At 36.6% G+C, this 16592-nt stretch overlaps 1 protein-coding gene across 10 annotated transcripts in view; it reads left to right on the forward strand.

Moving 5' to 3' along the window:
• The window catches only part of LOC100519072 (beta-mannosyltransferase 2), an 88390-nt gene extending 74091 nt beyond the window's left edge, over window positions 1-14299 (forward strand). For 8 of the 10 annotated variants that reach the window (XM_021082396.1, XM_021082393.1, XM_021082395.1 and 5 more), the window contains 2 exons: window positions 1876-1893; window positions 2530-2957. In XM_021082396.1, the coding sequence (XP_020938055.1) occupies window positions 1876-1893; window positions 2530-2693 (182 nt within the window). In that variant the 3' untranslated portion in view covers window positions 2694-2957. Of the gene's footprint in view, window positions 1-1875; window positions 1894-2529; window positions 2958-7230; window positions 7565-14034 lie in introns of those variants that run through there. The other 2 variants (XM_021082397.1, XR_002341311.1) reach the window with 2 other exon arrangements.
• Window positions 14300-16592: the final 2293 nt, after the last annotated feature.

Raw genomic sequence — 16592 nt, forward strand, 5'->3', positions numbered from 1 at the left:
CTGTACAGTAATGCTAGTCATCACATCCCTCTGAAGCGCTGTCATTTTCAGTGTGGATGGTGTGTAATGTGTCTGTCCAAGAAAAGTTCCTGTCCTGCTATTTAAACACGCGTTGGTGGCGTCGAATGTTTTATTTCCCTCCTTTTCATGAGATTTAATTCGGACATCTTCATTTAGGCTTGGGTTGAAATACAAAAACAAGATCAAGTATTCCTCAGTTGATATAAATGTGAACAGAGACATCCAGTACATAACCAAGAGTAACCTCTAGACATGGTCTCTAATCTTCTGATTCAGTGTTTGTGTCCAGTTTACTGACCACGGCTTCCCCAAACCCCGATCATGTGTACCAGCAGCCAAAGAGCTTTTTGGATCGTACAAACTGAAAATGACAACCAAACTAATGACAAGTCAGTTGAGAAATTTTTAAAAGTAAACTCTAGGACTAAGAGTCTAAATATCTCTACAAATACAATAAATTTCTCAGTTAATGCTCCTCTCCATTTCTGGATAAGAGCCTTGAACAGGAGTAAGGTTTGAACAATGTGGATGTGTGAGCATGTGTGTGTGTGTGTGTGTTTGTATATCTGCATGGTTTATAATTGTGTTCCTATTTAGGGTTTGTATCTGACCATTAGCAAATTTATTATAAATGCAAAACATTCAATAAAATTGAACTACCTTTTTCTTTGTTTCTTTTGATATTAACAAGTGTTAACATGGATGTTTTCATTTTATTTCTCATATTTTGGGGGAGAATTGGTAAATTTTTCTGACAGCCTTTGGCCCACAACCTTTTAAAGGAATGCTAACATTTCCTGTCTTTCTATGTGAATGCCACCCATTGGCTCACCCTTCCCCTCTCCCCTCCCCAGTGTTCTGGCTATGGTCTACACCATATTAATTTCCCCATCCCTTCTTCCAAATTCCATCCCTTTCCGGCTCTTCTTTGTCAGTGCATACATTTTCTTCTCTGTAAACACTAGGGTTTGTTTCATTTTTTTAATGTCTCCAGTGATGTGCCCTGATTTTGTTAGGATTTTTGTACAGAGGAGGGGTACTAAAGTGAGTATTAGAAGTTTGCCTTCTGCATTTGTCATTCAATGTCCTGCATTAGTTCTTCCATGATTTCTCTTCTCGATACAATACAGGCAGGCATTACTTTTGTGTCTAAAGCTTACTAATGATATATTTCAAAGTTTTGCCATTTTCAAGCTTCTGAAGTGTGACATTTATGTGTGCTCAGTTGTTTGTTTTAAAACCAATTCCACTATCATGTAGTAATTAAATCCTTTTTCCATGTGGTTTTGTTAAGACATGAGTCACTTAGGTTTTTTGCTAACCATAAGAAGTCACATTACAGGGGTCTATATATTCATCAGCTGACAAAAGTGTGAATTGAATTATCCAGGAAATGAACCCTGCGTTTTCTGTAACACAGTGCTTCATGATGTTATTTCATTGTTCATGTCTTCTTAGTACGTTTAACGTTTTACAATAATGAAGTTGACTCCACCTAGTTAGTAACTGCCGAAGAACTTATTGGAGCTAATAAAAATAATATTCACCCTAAATGTCTAAAAAGGTAAGGAACATATTTTAAAGTTAAACTTCAGAACTGTTATTGTAGTCATTTTTCTCAATTAAGACAATACATTTATCTTTTTATCCTATTTCCCTTTGGGAGAATAGTCCCCTAACAAAATGAGCTCTCAACCACATTGAGTCGTGTGTGCATATGTGTGTGTGTGTGTGTGTGTGTGTGTGTGTGTTGAGTTAGTTATTAATTTAAAAGATGAATTTTGTGAAAACGTTTTTCTTGATGTTTCATTTCTATGACATTGACCTTAAACTTTCCATTTTATTTCTCTAAAGTACCTCAGGAAAGAAATGGTAAGTATTCTAAAATCTCGTTACTCAAACCTCATTCATGTGACTGATTTCTCGCGGGCTTAACGTTCTAAATCGCTTAATCTGTATGCTTTTCTTTGTCTTGTCTTTCTCCTGGGTGTCTGTGTTTATTCCAAGTAATGTTATTTTTAAACGATAATTTTTATTTCAAGAGAATACATTTTAAGTATATTTGGATTTAATGTTTGTTTGAAGCTGTATATAAGTCCATCTGCACACAGAGTATTGTACAATGGTGGCTTTAGTCAATCTATGCTTTCTCTCTCTCTTTTGAAGTACCTCTTTTTGTGTACGAGTGTGTCTTTTCCTTTTATTCTGGAAAAGGTTTGAGACCCAGTACACACCAGTGATTGGCACATTCCATATCCTTTAAACCAGAGGGAGTGCCAATTCTACTGCCTTGCATTCTGCGATGTGCAGCTTAGCCTCCTTGCCATTAGGAAGGATACGAAAGTGAAATCTCATTTCCTTTGAAGTGAGGTGGTCTTTGAACTTGGCAGTTTTAATTCTCAGAAGACAGTTCTCAGAAACAACTTTGGAAGTGTTTGAAAGATTTGACCTTCTCCTTTCTGACACTGTGCCCTCCCTTTCAATGAACTGTTTCTTTCTTTCTTTTAGTTATGAATAAACGTCAAGAAGAAAAGGGTAAGTCCCATGATTGCATTTCCTTGTATACCGAAACATGGTTTCATCTGTTACTTGTGCCTTTCCCTTCACTTCCAAAGATTATAGTTCTCAACTCCAACATCTGCATATTTTACATGCTCTTCTGTCAAATCTGAATCTTATCTTTACAACGGTAGGTTTCCACTTTTATTCGCTATTGAATTATCCCAAAATATTGCTCTTTGACTAGTCTTATATTTGCAATATATGCAGACATTCCTTCTCAGTCAAGGTGCTTTACTGGTGCTTCATTTATCACATAATATTGGACTGTAACCTGGACTATTTGAATGTTATATGTCACAGAAACTCTGAAATCGTTTACATACTCTCTTTTTTTGTTTTTTTTTTTTTTTGATCTTTTCGTCTTTTCTAGCACAGCACCCACGGCATATTGGAGATTCCCAGGCTAGGGGTCCAATTGGAGCTACAGCTGCTGGCCTACGGGCCAGAGCCACAGCAATGCAGGATCTGAGCCTCGTCTGCAACCTACACCACAGTTTATGGCAACGAAGGATCCTTAACCCACTGAGTGAGGCCAGGGATTGAATCTGCAACCTCATGGTTCCTAGTCAGATTCGTTAACTGAGCCACTACGGGAACTCCATGAAATCTTTTGTATATTCTTAAACAGTATGGAATTATTTGCTTTAGCGGACACTTAACTTGTTTAAACTCAAACTGCAAGCACTACAATGCCTGTGGTGGTTGACAATTGGGTCTCAGTTTGGGTTTTATCATAAGTCATCCCCATAAGCTCATGGCTGAAATTCAAAGGGATTTAGGACAAGTTTGTATGTCGCTCTGGGGTTCTCTTTTTGGTTCTCCTCTCCTGCATTCCTCTTTCATTCTCCTGTGTTCTTAGTTCTTTCTCTGGTCCCTAGATACAAAAATAAGAGACTTTCTATTAGACTATATGCAGCATTGCTAACTGGGTGCCCTCAGGGTAAGCACACAACAATTAGGAAGCCTGATTTATGCTGGTCACTTGCTTCACGGTTTGACTCGCCAACAAATTTGGTCTGCGTTTGTTCACTCTCCAGGGCTTCAAGTAGTTGCTTCGTATATTTCATCCAAAGTTTATGGTTACCTTCTACGAGGAGGGTCAATTTGTTAGCACGCTAATTTCTCTCTATAGAGGCAAACAGTTAGGGCTTAAAAACATACCAGCCCATTTTAATATCTGTCAAATTTATTTCCTAAATGTTCACAGTGATGTACACTCTTGGCAGGATATGAAAATTCCAGTTACTCCACATGTTCACCAAAACTTGGCCTTATCAGCATCTGATTTTAGATATTCTAGAGAATGCATAGCATTATCACATGTTTAATTTGCATTCTTCCGATGGATGATGGAGTTGAGAATATTTGCAAATATGGATTTAGTGTAAAAATACATATTGTATAGTAGAAAAAACTCAGCAAATTCAATGAAGAAGGAATGTACCTCAATAGGCTAATATAAATATAATATTGGTCATACAAACAAGCGCAGCTAGCATCTCAATAGAGAAAAGCTGAAAGGCTTTCCTCAAGATCAGAAAGGATGTGTGTCCACTCCTGCAACTTCCACTCAACATAGTTCAGGTATACCTCTTTTTACTGCATTTCATCCTACTGTGTTTTGCAGATATCACATTTTGTACAAACCGAACATCTGTGGCAACCCTGCCTTGTCAGATGATGGTTAGCACTTTTCAGCAGTAAAGTATTTTTTAATTGAGATATGCACATTTTTAGACATAATTCTATTGTGCACTTACTAGACAGTAGAATAGTGGAAACATAACTTTTATGTGCACTAGGGAACCAAACATTCATGTGACATATGTTATTGAATATTTCCTATATTATGGTGGTCTGGAACTGCAGCTGCAATATCGCCAAGGTATGTTTGTACTCAAAATCCTAGCCAGGGCATTAAGGTAATAAAAAAAATGAAAGGTATCCCATCAAAAAGGAAGGCTTAAAATTGTGTCTGTTTTCAGATGACATAAAAGTATATGTAGAAATCCATGGGGCTTTCATAAGAACATTGTTAGAGCTAAAAAATAAATACATTCAGTAGTTATAGGAAACAAAATCAGCATATAAAATAAGTGGCATTTCTGTATCCTAATGACAAACTATCTAAAAGAGAAATTAAGAAAGCACTGCCACTTAAAATAGCCTCAAATAGAATAAATACTTAGGAATAAAATGAACCAAGAATGTGAAATATCTGTACACTAAAGGCTATAATGACACTGATGAAAGTATTTGAAAAAGACACACATAAAATATATATCCCATATTCATGGGTTGGAAGAATTAATTTGTTAAGATGTCCATATAACCTAAAGTAATCTACAGATTCAAGGGAGTATCTATCTTAATTCCAATGGGATTTTTACATAAAGAGAAATCATAGTCTTAACATTTGTATGGAACCACAAAGGACCTTGAATAGTCAAAGCAATCTCAAGAAAGAAGAATAAAGCAGGAAACATCATGCTTCCTGATTTAACACTACATTCTAAAACTATAGTAATCAAAACTGTATGATACTGGCATATAAACAAAAGCGTAGACCAACAGCGCATAACCTAGAACCCAGAAATAAACCCATAAAGAAGTTAAATTTTTTTTTGATAAAGATGTGAAAAATACACAAGGGGCTCTTCAATAAACAGCATCGGGGAAATGGGATAACCACATGCAGAAAAACAACATTGGAAATCTATCTTACAAATCAACCCCAAATGGATTAAAGACTAAAAAATAAGATTTGGCATCACAAAACCACTAGAAAAAGACAGAGGAAAAGCTCTTTGACATTGGTCTTGGTGGTAATTTTTTGAATTTGACACCAAAAGCAAAAATATGTAATGGGATTACATCAAACTAAAAAGTTTCTGTACATCAAAGGAAACAATCAGCACAATGAAAAGGCATCTGAGAAACTGGGATACAAAATTGCAACTCATATCCGATAAGGGATTAGTATGGTGAATACATATAAAGAGCTCAAACAACTCCATAGCAAACCAAACATCCAAAAGGGAAAACAATAAACAAAAACCAACCAAACAAAAAACACTTGATACTAAATTGGACAAAGTCCCTGAATAAACATTTCTCCAAGAAAGATATGAAATGTGCAAGGAATATATGAAATGGTACTCAACATCCTTGATCATCCAGAAAATGAAGCACAATAAGAGATCACCTCACACCTGCTGTAATGGCTATCATCACAAAGACAAACAATAACAAATGTGGGTAAGGGTAACAAATGTGGGTGAGGAAACCGTTGTGTGCTAGAGGGAAGGTAAAGTGGTACAGTTCTTGTGGAAAACAGTATGGAAGTACCTCAAAAATTAAGTCAGGTATCAGGACTTCTCATCATGGCTCAGTGGTAAGGAGCCCAACTAGCATCCATGAGGATGTGGGTTTGACCCCTGGCCTCGCTCAATGGGTTCAGGCTTTGCACGAGCTCTGTTGTAGCTCACAGACGCAGCTTGGATCTGGCATTGTTGTGGTTGTGACATAAGCCAGAAGCTGCGGTTTTAATTGGATCCCTATCCTGGAACTTCCATATGCCATGGGTACAGGCCTAAAAAGCAAAAAAACAAACAAAACAACAACCCCCTATCATATGATCCACCAATCCCTTTTCTGTATATGTACTTAAAGGAATTAAAATCAGAATCTCAAAGTAATATTTGCACTCTTATGTTCACTGCTGCATTATGCACAATAACCAAGATACTGCAAAACCTAAGTGTACAACAGATGAATGTACAAAGAAAATGTGGATAGGTATACAATGATATATTATTCAGCCTTAAGAAGGAATAAAATCCGGAGTTCCCGTCATGGCGCAGTGGTTAAGGAATCCGACTAGGAACCATGAGGTAGCGGGTTCGATCCCTGGCCTTGCTCAGTGGGTTGAGGATCCGGCATAGCCATGAGCTGTGGTGTAGGTTGCAGACGCGGCTCGGGTCCCGCGTTGCTGTGGGCTCTGGTGTAGGCCGGTGGCTACAGCTCCGATTCGACCCCTAGCCTGGGAACCTCCATATGCCGTGGGAGCGGCCCAAGAAATGCAAAATGACCAAAAGAAAAGGAAAAAGAAGGAATAAAATCCTAGCTTTTGTGACAAGGTAGATGAACATGGAAGACATTTTGCTCACGGAAATAAGCCAGACATATAAAGACAAATATTGCAGGATCTGATTTATATGTGGACTCTTACACAAAAAATGAGAAAGAAAGAAAAAGTCAAACCCATAGAAACAGAGTAGAATGGTGGCTACCAGAAACTGGAGCATGGGGAAAATGGAGACATGTCTTTTAAAAGGAAAGAAAAAGAAAAAAGAAAGGAGAGTGACTGTTTGTAGGAGGTGGGGAGAGGGAACTGTGGGAAGTTTATTATTTAATGGGTACAGAGCTTCAGGGTTGCAAGGTAAAAAGAGTTCTGGAAATGGTTGTTGATGATGTTTGCGCAATAGGAATGTGCTGAATACAACCAAGCTCTACACATGAAAAATGGTGAAGATAATAAATCTTGTTGTGTATATTTCATCACAATAAAAACTGGGGAAATTGAATAAATTCAACAAAAGTCATGAAGTAAATAACTCTTCTCTTTTTTTTTCACTTTTACTGCAGAAAGAGAAGAGATCATGAGAAAGTCACAGGGGATTCCTGTTTCAGGCAAGAAATAACCTCCTCAATAACTTTTACTCACATTCCATTGGCAAGAGCTAATTATATCGCCAAATAATGTGGCAGTGGAGATAGATAATATACTCTGGCCAGGACGGTGATCTAATGCATCTCTTCCTTTTATCAGTTGTGGGTCAAAAGAAGCAGGAGCCAAGTACGTTGGGTGTCCTGTGACTAAATGTTCCTGCAAGTACCAGCAAGATGCATGAAGCAATTACTCTAGAATGCTGCCATTTTTTTTTCTTACAAGAATACAATCCTTAGACCTATAGTATCCTCCTTGAAGAAAATGTCAAGGAGGCATTTTTTCCACAATTTTGTTTAAATTTCAAGGGGAGTCAACAAAGGAATAAATCAAATCAATGTATATTTAGGGGCTTTACCTGACGAATACTGCTCAAAATAGTTTTGGACACATGAGTGCCTTTACTCTGTTCTTCGTCATCACTTTTTAAGCACCTTTCCTGTGTATGAGCAGAGGTTTTCCTTTTATTCTGAAAAAGGTAGAAGACTCAATGCAAGATCAATAGTTGATATATTTATTATCTCAAGTTATTGATTTTTGATTTGCTATGTTGCTACAATTTATGCAGATACTACTGTTTTTTCTTTTTAGGGCCACACTTGCAGCATGTGGAATTTCCCAGGCTAGGGATCGAATCAGAGCTGCAGGGGCCAGCCTACACCACAGCCACAGCAATGCCAGATCTGAGCCACATCTGTGACCTACACTACAGCTCATGGCAATGCTGGATCCTTCAACTCACTGAAGGAGGCCAGGGATCGAACCCATGTCCTCATGGATACTAGTCAGATTCTTTTCCAGTTGACAAATGGGAACTCCCAGATTACTAATTTTGAGTCAAGTAAATTATATTACTCATACACCTCCGAAGTACCAGCCTCTTCAGAGTGGGCTGACGATGAATGTTTTGTCCAAAATATATTCACGACATTTGACTTAGATCTGATCTAACTGCCATTGAAGACTACTGTTTCCCTTCCCTTTCATGGAATTTTATTATGAAGAACTGAATTTAGGCATTAGTTAAAAAATAAATTTATAAGACACACTTTTAATATATCCATCAGTTGATGAAAATTTTCTCAGTAGGGTAGCCACAAGAAAATTACCCTGTGATACTACTAAAAAGCAGTGGTTCAATATGTTCTAATTTAGTTTTGTAGAAATTCCATACCACATAGCCTTTGCAATACAGAATTGTATATTCATATTGGTTAAAAAAAAACCTTATTAAATATCACAACCAAATAAAAAAAAAAGCCTAACTAATGACAAAAGGGTTAGGACCATTTTTAAAAGGTGAACACGAGGGAGTTCCCATTGTGGTTCAGTGTAATGAACCTGACTAGTATCCATGGAGGATGTGTGTTCAAATCCCTGGCCCTGCTCAGTGGGTGAAGGATCTGGCGTTGCTGTGTGCTGTGTGGTATAGGCTGGCAGCTGCAATCCAATTCAACCCTAGCCTGGAACCTCCACATGCCATGGGTGTGGCTCCCCCACCCCCAAAAGAGACAGACAAACAAAAAAAAGTTGAACATGAGAAGTAATATTCCTGAAACTTTTTCTCAACAGTAAATTCACTCATTTGTGCTAATTTTCATTTTGGGAAGAATACACACTATGGACAAAGTGAGACTTCAACACTATACTTAATGCGTGCATACTTACGTATGTGCCAAATGCAAAGTATTTGTGTGTGTGTGTGTGTGAGTGTATGTTCATCTGCATTCTGGAAAGTTTAATTTTTATTTTAAAACATCAATTTTGTATTCATTTCATATTTATTTGTATTTACGCATTATATTTTTCTTTGATCTCCTCATTTTATGTTTCAGGAAATCCTCAGGGGAAAAAGCTAATCTTTTGGAAATATGTTAACTCACAAATCCCTTTTACACTACCGATTCTCAAGGCCTTTGAGATTCCCTGTTGCTAATTCATACACCCTTTCCCTTGTTTTGTACTCCTGAATCTCTAACTTTCTCTAATTTTCAACATATAGAGTTTCATATCGTGTACTTAGTTTCCCTTGGTTTCTCTCTCTGAATCCTTTTCAATTCTTACTTTTTCCTGCTCTGTATCATTTTTCTTCCTCTAAACACTAACATTTTGTCTTTCTGTGACCTGTTCTGGTTTCACTAGGAAGTTGTTGAGAGGAACAGCACTCAGTTGGAAGGCACACTGTTTCCACTCTGTATATTTTTCCAGGACACCGCAAGATGGGAACTCTATCACATATTTCAAGTTCAAGGGCTCATTCTGATGCCAATGAAACTTTCCCAAATGAATAGAGATTCCCAAACTAATTTCAAAGCCTATGAAATTTATGCTCTCATTGACCAGTCAATGCAAAATCAAGGCTTATTCTCCAACTGTGGCAGAATTTTGATTGCCCAAAGAATCCCAGGTATGAAAATATGTCCCATGAATATTCTCAGAATATTTTCTCACTGCAGAAATTATTCTGTGTTTTTGTCATTTTCAATATGACATTTACTGTCTACATAAACTGCAACTCCTATTAAATGTGTGTGGGAGGACTTTAAATCACAGGGAATGTTCAATTATTGTATATCTCTCAATTCTCAATTTTCCATGCGAAGTACATGAGCACCAATAACTGTGGGTTTTGCCAAATACATTCCTTACACACACATATACTTCATAGCAAGTCAATAACTCTTAGTCATCATTTTGCAATGACAATTTTTAATTCAAGGAGAATTCATTTTACAATTATACTGATTTAACATACATAGAATATATGACTACTGCTACAGAAGAGTTGTGGACAGATAGGTAACTTTATTTTGTCCTTTTCATCTTTTCAAATATCTCTCTTGTGATTACGTTTGTGTTTTCATTTTATGATGAAAATGTCAGAGTTATATTGCAAAAGCAGAATCAGTGATTGATACATTTAGTATCCAGAGGGATAGTTAGCACTCCATTCTACTTCCTTGCATCGGTGTATTGCCAGTGTGTGGGAGGACTTTAATCACAGGGAATGTTCAATTATTGTCTTTCCATCAAGGGTGTATGGAAGTTTAAAAAAAAAAACTCACATATTCTGATTGGTGAGGTTGTCTTCAATCCTGTGTTCCATTCCTGGAACATGTGTCAATTAGGATCCAGTGAAAACATGCAGCGTCTGAAATGTTGTCTTCCTTTTTTCCTGACATTGCGCCCTCACTTCAAGTTAACTACTTCTTTCTCCTTTTATTTTCTCACAAATATGAAGAAAAATGCTAATTCTCATTAATGTATTTGTTGTGTACATACATAGTCAAAGTTTCATCTGTTTTTGCACTTTCCCTAAAGTACGAGAATTCTCTCCTGGACTTCCTTATATGTTTTACCTGATTTTCTCTCCTATCTTGTCTTTGCTCTGAATGCTGTCATCTTCCTTTGCTATTCAGTTATCTTCAATTGTTGCTTCTTGGATTTGTCTTTTGATTGCGATCTATACAGATATTCCTTTTGAGCCACATAAGCTTTATTAAACATACACATCTGAAATATTGGCATTTTCAATAATGATATTGAACGTTTTGTCCAAGGTATGTCAGGTGATTTTGATATTAGACAATTTTCACTGCCATGTGACACTTCCCAGTCCTACTTTTCATGGAATTTGATTAAAAAGAACATTAGTTAGGCATTGATCAAAATAGAAATTAAAAAAAACCACAAAGTTGTGCATTTCTCTGTTGGTGAAATGTTGTGACTAAAGGGAGCCCAAGTAATTTCCCTATAGTATCCTAGAAGCAGAGCTTCAAGATCCTCCCATCTAGTATTTATTGAGAATATAGATTCAATGATATATGTAAATGAAAAGGCAATGTATTTATAAAATCATACAAACTGAATAATAAATGATTAAATGTTAAAAGGAAAAGAAATGGACCATAATTCACTAATGTAATACCATTTTCACTTCAGGGAGAATCCTCTCTGGACAAACCGGCTCATACCACCGTATTTATGTGTTCATATTTTGAGTGTGTGGTGGTGTGTGTGGGTGTGTATTTGTGCCCTCATAGGTTTATTCTCATGTATAAATCTTGCATTCAATTTGAATGTTCTTCTCATTTCCCATGATATTTACATTGATTCTCCATTTTAATTTCAGAACAACATCAGAGAGAATACCGGTAAATTTTCTGAAAATCTGTAAATCGCCCCCAATCAAAGTGACTGCTCTCCTGTTGCCTTAACATTCCCTGCCTTGTAATCTGATACCATTCATTGGTCCACACGTCTCCTGAACATCTGCTTCTACTTCCTCAACTGATAGCTTATGGATGTTTCCCAGATGAAGTTCTCTTCTTTGTATTTCCCACCTTCCATGATTTCCAATTCCTTCTTTCCCCACTCCATAGCAGTCTTTCCCAGTTGACAATGGCTTTTTCTATTGTCCAGGCATGTGCTATAATGTCACTTAGGAAGGTGGTGGATAAGGGGCACTAGGTTGATAGGAACACCCTTTCCATTTTGTATATTTTCCTGGACCATATCCAGTGTTAGGACGCCTGGACACATTTTCATATTCATTGGCCAATTTTGATACCAGTGATATTTTCATGATCTAAGAGATGAGAGAGGACTCCTCACTTGCTGAGCTCAGTTTGTCCATCCATTGTCCTTTCAAGGCAGTGCAAGTTCTGATATTGGCCATTGGTCAAGTATGAGTTTGAGGCTCATTTTTTCCACTGCTCTGGAACATATTACCCAAGCATTCCAAAGTACACAAAATTTTTTTATGATTCTCATTGAAATTTTAATACAGACAATTATACGAACATTTCTTTCTCTTTAACTTTTTCAGTGAAACTATTTAATTTTATTAAACTTCAATTCCTGTTATATATATTTGCAGAAGGAATTTAGTCCACAGGGAATTTTTCTTTTTTTTTTAATCTTTACCATTTTTTTTATCCAGAGCTGCACCTGTGACATATGGAAGTTCCTGGGTTGGGGTTGACTCAGAGATATAGCTGCCAGCCTATGCCACAGCCATGGCAAAACTGGATCTTTAACCCACTCATTGAGGCCAGGGATCGAACCTGAATCCTCAAGAGACTATGTGTCCTTTAACCCTCTGAGTCACAATGGGAACTCCTCACAGGAAATTTTCAATTGCTACGTACCTCTCAATTTTCAATGTTTCATGTGCAAGCATGGAAACTCTTACTTTGGAATTTTGCCCAAGATGTATTTACAATACAAATGCAATTAGAAAATTTAACATGCTCCATGGAATGGTATTTTTATGATAATTTCTATTTCAAAGGGAAACCAATTCAAGTACATATAGACTTAATGTTTGTACGAAGCCGTATATAGGTACGTCTACACACAAAGTATTGTGCATGGTGACTTGAGTCTATTTTCCTCTCTCTTTACAAGCACCTGTTTGTGTTATGAGTGGTGTTTTCCTTTTACTCTGAAAAAGATACAGGCTGAGTACAAACCAACGATTGAAATAATATCTATATTTTTCTTTAACACCACGCAGGGGTAGGGTTAATTTTACTTAGAACCTTACCTTTTCTGTGATTTCCAGCTCAGTCCCTTTGTCATCAGAAGGTGCATGGAAATGAAATGATGCTTCCTTTGATTGCTGAATAGTCTTTTGAATTTTGCAGTTCCAATTCTCAGAAGCAACGATCAGAATAACTTTGGAGGTGTTTAAAGTTTTGTTTTCCTACTTCCTGGTATTGTTCCCTCATCTTGATGAATTCTTTCTTTCTTTTTTTTCATTTATTGACAATATGAAGAGAACTGGTAAGTCCCATTGAATGCATTTCCCTGTGTGCTTAAGCTGACTTTATCGGTTAACTGTGCCTTTCCTTCAACTTCAAAGATTCATCTTTCTCAAATCCAACATGTGATATTTTACATGATTTTTCTGGGATTTACCTTTGCACTGAAGCTTTCCCCAATATTTGCTATCAATCATCCCTCAATACTGCTATTGATTTGTCCTGTTATTGCATGTATTCACAGACATTCCTTTTAAGTCGAGCATTTTTACTAATCGTATGCCTCTGAAGTAATGGTTTGTCACAGTGGCCAAAGTGAAAATTTTGTCCAAGACATGCTCAAGTCACATGATTAGACCTACTTCACATCCATTAACATGTCTTTTTGCTGAACATAATTAAAATTGTATTTAAGTATAGTTAAAAGAGAAACATAACAACAAATATTATATATTCATTGGATATATGAAGGTATTCTTAGTAATGGGAGCCCAGGTGAGTATACCCTATAGTACTTCTAGGAAAGCAATGATTGTAAGATCCTCCAATTCAGTGTATGTCGGGCTGTATGTGTCATTGTAGATAGCATAATAAACGGATTGAATACACACTTTAATTAAAGGCAAAGTACTTATGACATCCTATAAACTGAATGATAAAAGGCCTAACTGTATCCAAAGGGATGAGGAACATTTTAAAGTTAGCATGAGAAGTTCCAGTTCTAAAACTTACTCAAATAAATTATCTCATCATTTTATGCCATTTCATATGAAACGCTCTTCAATAAATATCTATACTATATGGTATACGTGTTGAGTGTGCAGTGCTTCGTGTACATATGTTTATTTGTGGGTGCATCCACGTGGGTTTAATATGAAATATGAATAGTGCCTTAAATTTGTATTACCTTCCCTTTTCTACATTATATTTACATTGATATCTCCATTTTCTTTTCAGAGGGACCTGAGAAAAGTGTAGGTAAGTTTTCAAAAATCCCATTGCTTCCAAACCCATTAAAATGACAGTTTTCTCCTGGCATTATCATTTCCTGCCTTTGAATCTACATCCGTCCTCTGCCTTGCTCTTCTCCTGGATGTCGGCCCTTCCCTCCCCAATTATACGTGTATGCATTTCATTCTTAATTACCTCAATGTAACGTCATCTCCCAACCATCCATAATTTCCCATTCCTCCTCTTTTCATTCCTTACCTTTCTTTCTCGATGGACACGCTTTTTCTGTTTTCTAGAGCCATGCAGTTGTTTCCCTGACAAGTTGCTGGGATGAAGGGCATTAAGTTGACAGGCACACTGTTTGTCTTCCTGAAACACAATCCAAAGATAGGAACCCTGTCACCTATGCCAAGTCAAGAGACCATTTCCCTGCCAATGACACTTCCTCAAACATGTAGAGATGAGAGAAGATGTCTATCATGTGAGTGATTTGTCATCACTGTCCTCTCTTTATAAATATCAATTATTAGTTAATGGGAACTTGAGGTTCATTTATCCACTGCTCTTTAACATGTTATCCAAGGATTTCCAGGTTAAAAAAATTTTACTTGATTCTCATAGAAAAATTTTAACGAAAAAAATTCATTTGCACTTTCAGTAACACAATATTAATTTGCCAAATTGAAATTCCTGATAAATAATTATAGGACTTATACCTCAGGAATTGGTCCATTATAACATACCTCTAAAATACCACTTTTCATTAAAATTTCATGACATGCCATTACCTAATATGATATCAAATATTTTTCACACTACAGGAATTAACTTTTTGTTTATTGAACTATTCTCAATGTACAATATTGTGTTAGATTCAAGTGTAGAGCAAGTGATTCAGATATACATGCAATAATCTTTTTTCAGATTACTTTCCATTATAGGTTATTTCAAGACATTGAATATACTTCCCCGTGTTATACAGGAAATCCTCATTGCTTATCTATTTTATACGTAGCACAGTGTATCTGCTAATTCCATATTTCTAATGATCCCTCTCCCATCTTTTTTCCCCTTTCGTGGCCTTAAGTTTGTTTTCCATGTCTGTGTGTCTGTATCTGTTTTGAAAATTAATTCATTTGTATTACTTTTTTAGATTCCATATATATGTTATTTAATACTTGTCTTTCCCTGTATGGCTTGCTTCACTAGTATGTAACACTAGGTCCATCCATGTTGCTGCAAATGGCATTTTTGTTCTTTTTTATGGCTCAGTAGTATTCCGGTGTGTATATATACACCACTTCTTCTTAATCCAATCATCATCAATATACATTTAGGTTGTTTTCCATGTCTTGGCTGTTGTGAATAGTGGTGCAGTGAACATGCAGGTGCATGTGTCTTTTTCAAGGAAAGTTCTGTCCGGATACATGCCCAAGAGTGGGATTGCTGGGTCATATGGTAGTTCTATGCATAGTTTCTAAGTACCTCCATACTGTTCTCCATAGTGGTTGTACAATTTACATTCCCACCAACAGTGTAAGAGGGTCCCCTTCCTCCACACCCTATCCAGCATTTCTAGTTTGTACATTTTAGTTTCCCCACTGAAAGCCAAATACCCACTTAATCATACAAACTGAAGAGTGAAAGCCTAACTACTGACAAAAAGTGATTACTAACTTTATAAAAAAAATTACCCCCAGAACTAACATTTCTAAAATCCTTCAATATGTAGTAAACTGACTCAGGTTATGCCCCTCTCCATTTCTGGAAATGGTTCTTAGCAAAAGTGACTATTTGGCACTCTGAATGGCTTAGCATGTGTGTGTGTCTCCGCGGGTCTGAGTGCTCCCGTATACAAATGGTTCCATATGTGTGTTGGCCACTGTTATTTAATGCAAATTTTTAGTAGATAATTATCTTTGTTTTTTGAGGTTTACATTGACCTTCTCATTTTATTTTTCAGCGGAAGTCGGAAACTATTTGGTAAAGTTTTCTGACATTCTTTCTCATAACCTTGAAATGATTCTAATGTTCCCTCATTTCTATCTGCATGACTTCCATGCTTCTCTTTCCCTTCTTTGCCTCATTTCTGATATGACTACTCCCTTTAATATCTTCTGTTTTTTTCCCATTCTATGCTTCCCAACCTTGATTTTCATGGGTATCTTTCTTTCATAACATTAGATTTATTTCCTCATTTACATCTCCAGAACTTGTTGATTTGACTGTATTTAATGTAATGTAAAAAAAAGAGATATTAGGCTCATCAGCACACCTTTCCATCCTGTGTACGTTTTCTGATAAATGACCACTGAGGTAGAATCATTGTCACCTTTTCAAGTTCAAGGGACAATAACCATGCAACTGATACTGGCCCAAACTTGAAGTGGAAAGCAAACTCCACATTTGCTGAATGAAGTTTCTCTACCTTCTGCTCAGTCAAAGGCTCATTTTCTCCTGTCATCCACTGTCAAGAATGGAGTCAGCTCTAAGCTAACTCTCCAACAAACCTTGATCTTATTAATCAGTTGTTCCCAGGTATTTAAATAGTTTACCTAAAATAG

This window comes from Sus scrofa, unplaced genomic scaffold, assembly GCF_000003025.6.
Source record: "Sus scrofa isolate TJ Tabasco breed Duroc unplaced genomic scaffold, Sscrofa11.1 Contig770, whole genome shotgun sequence".
Classification (NCBI taxonomy): domain Eukaryota; kingdom Metazoa; phylum Chordata; class Mammalia; order Artiodactyla; family Suidae; genus Sus; species Sus scrofa.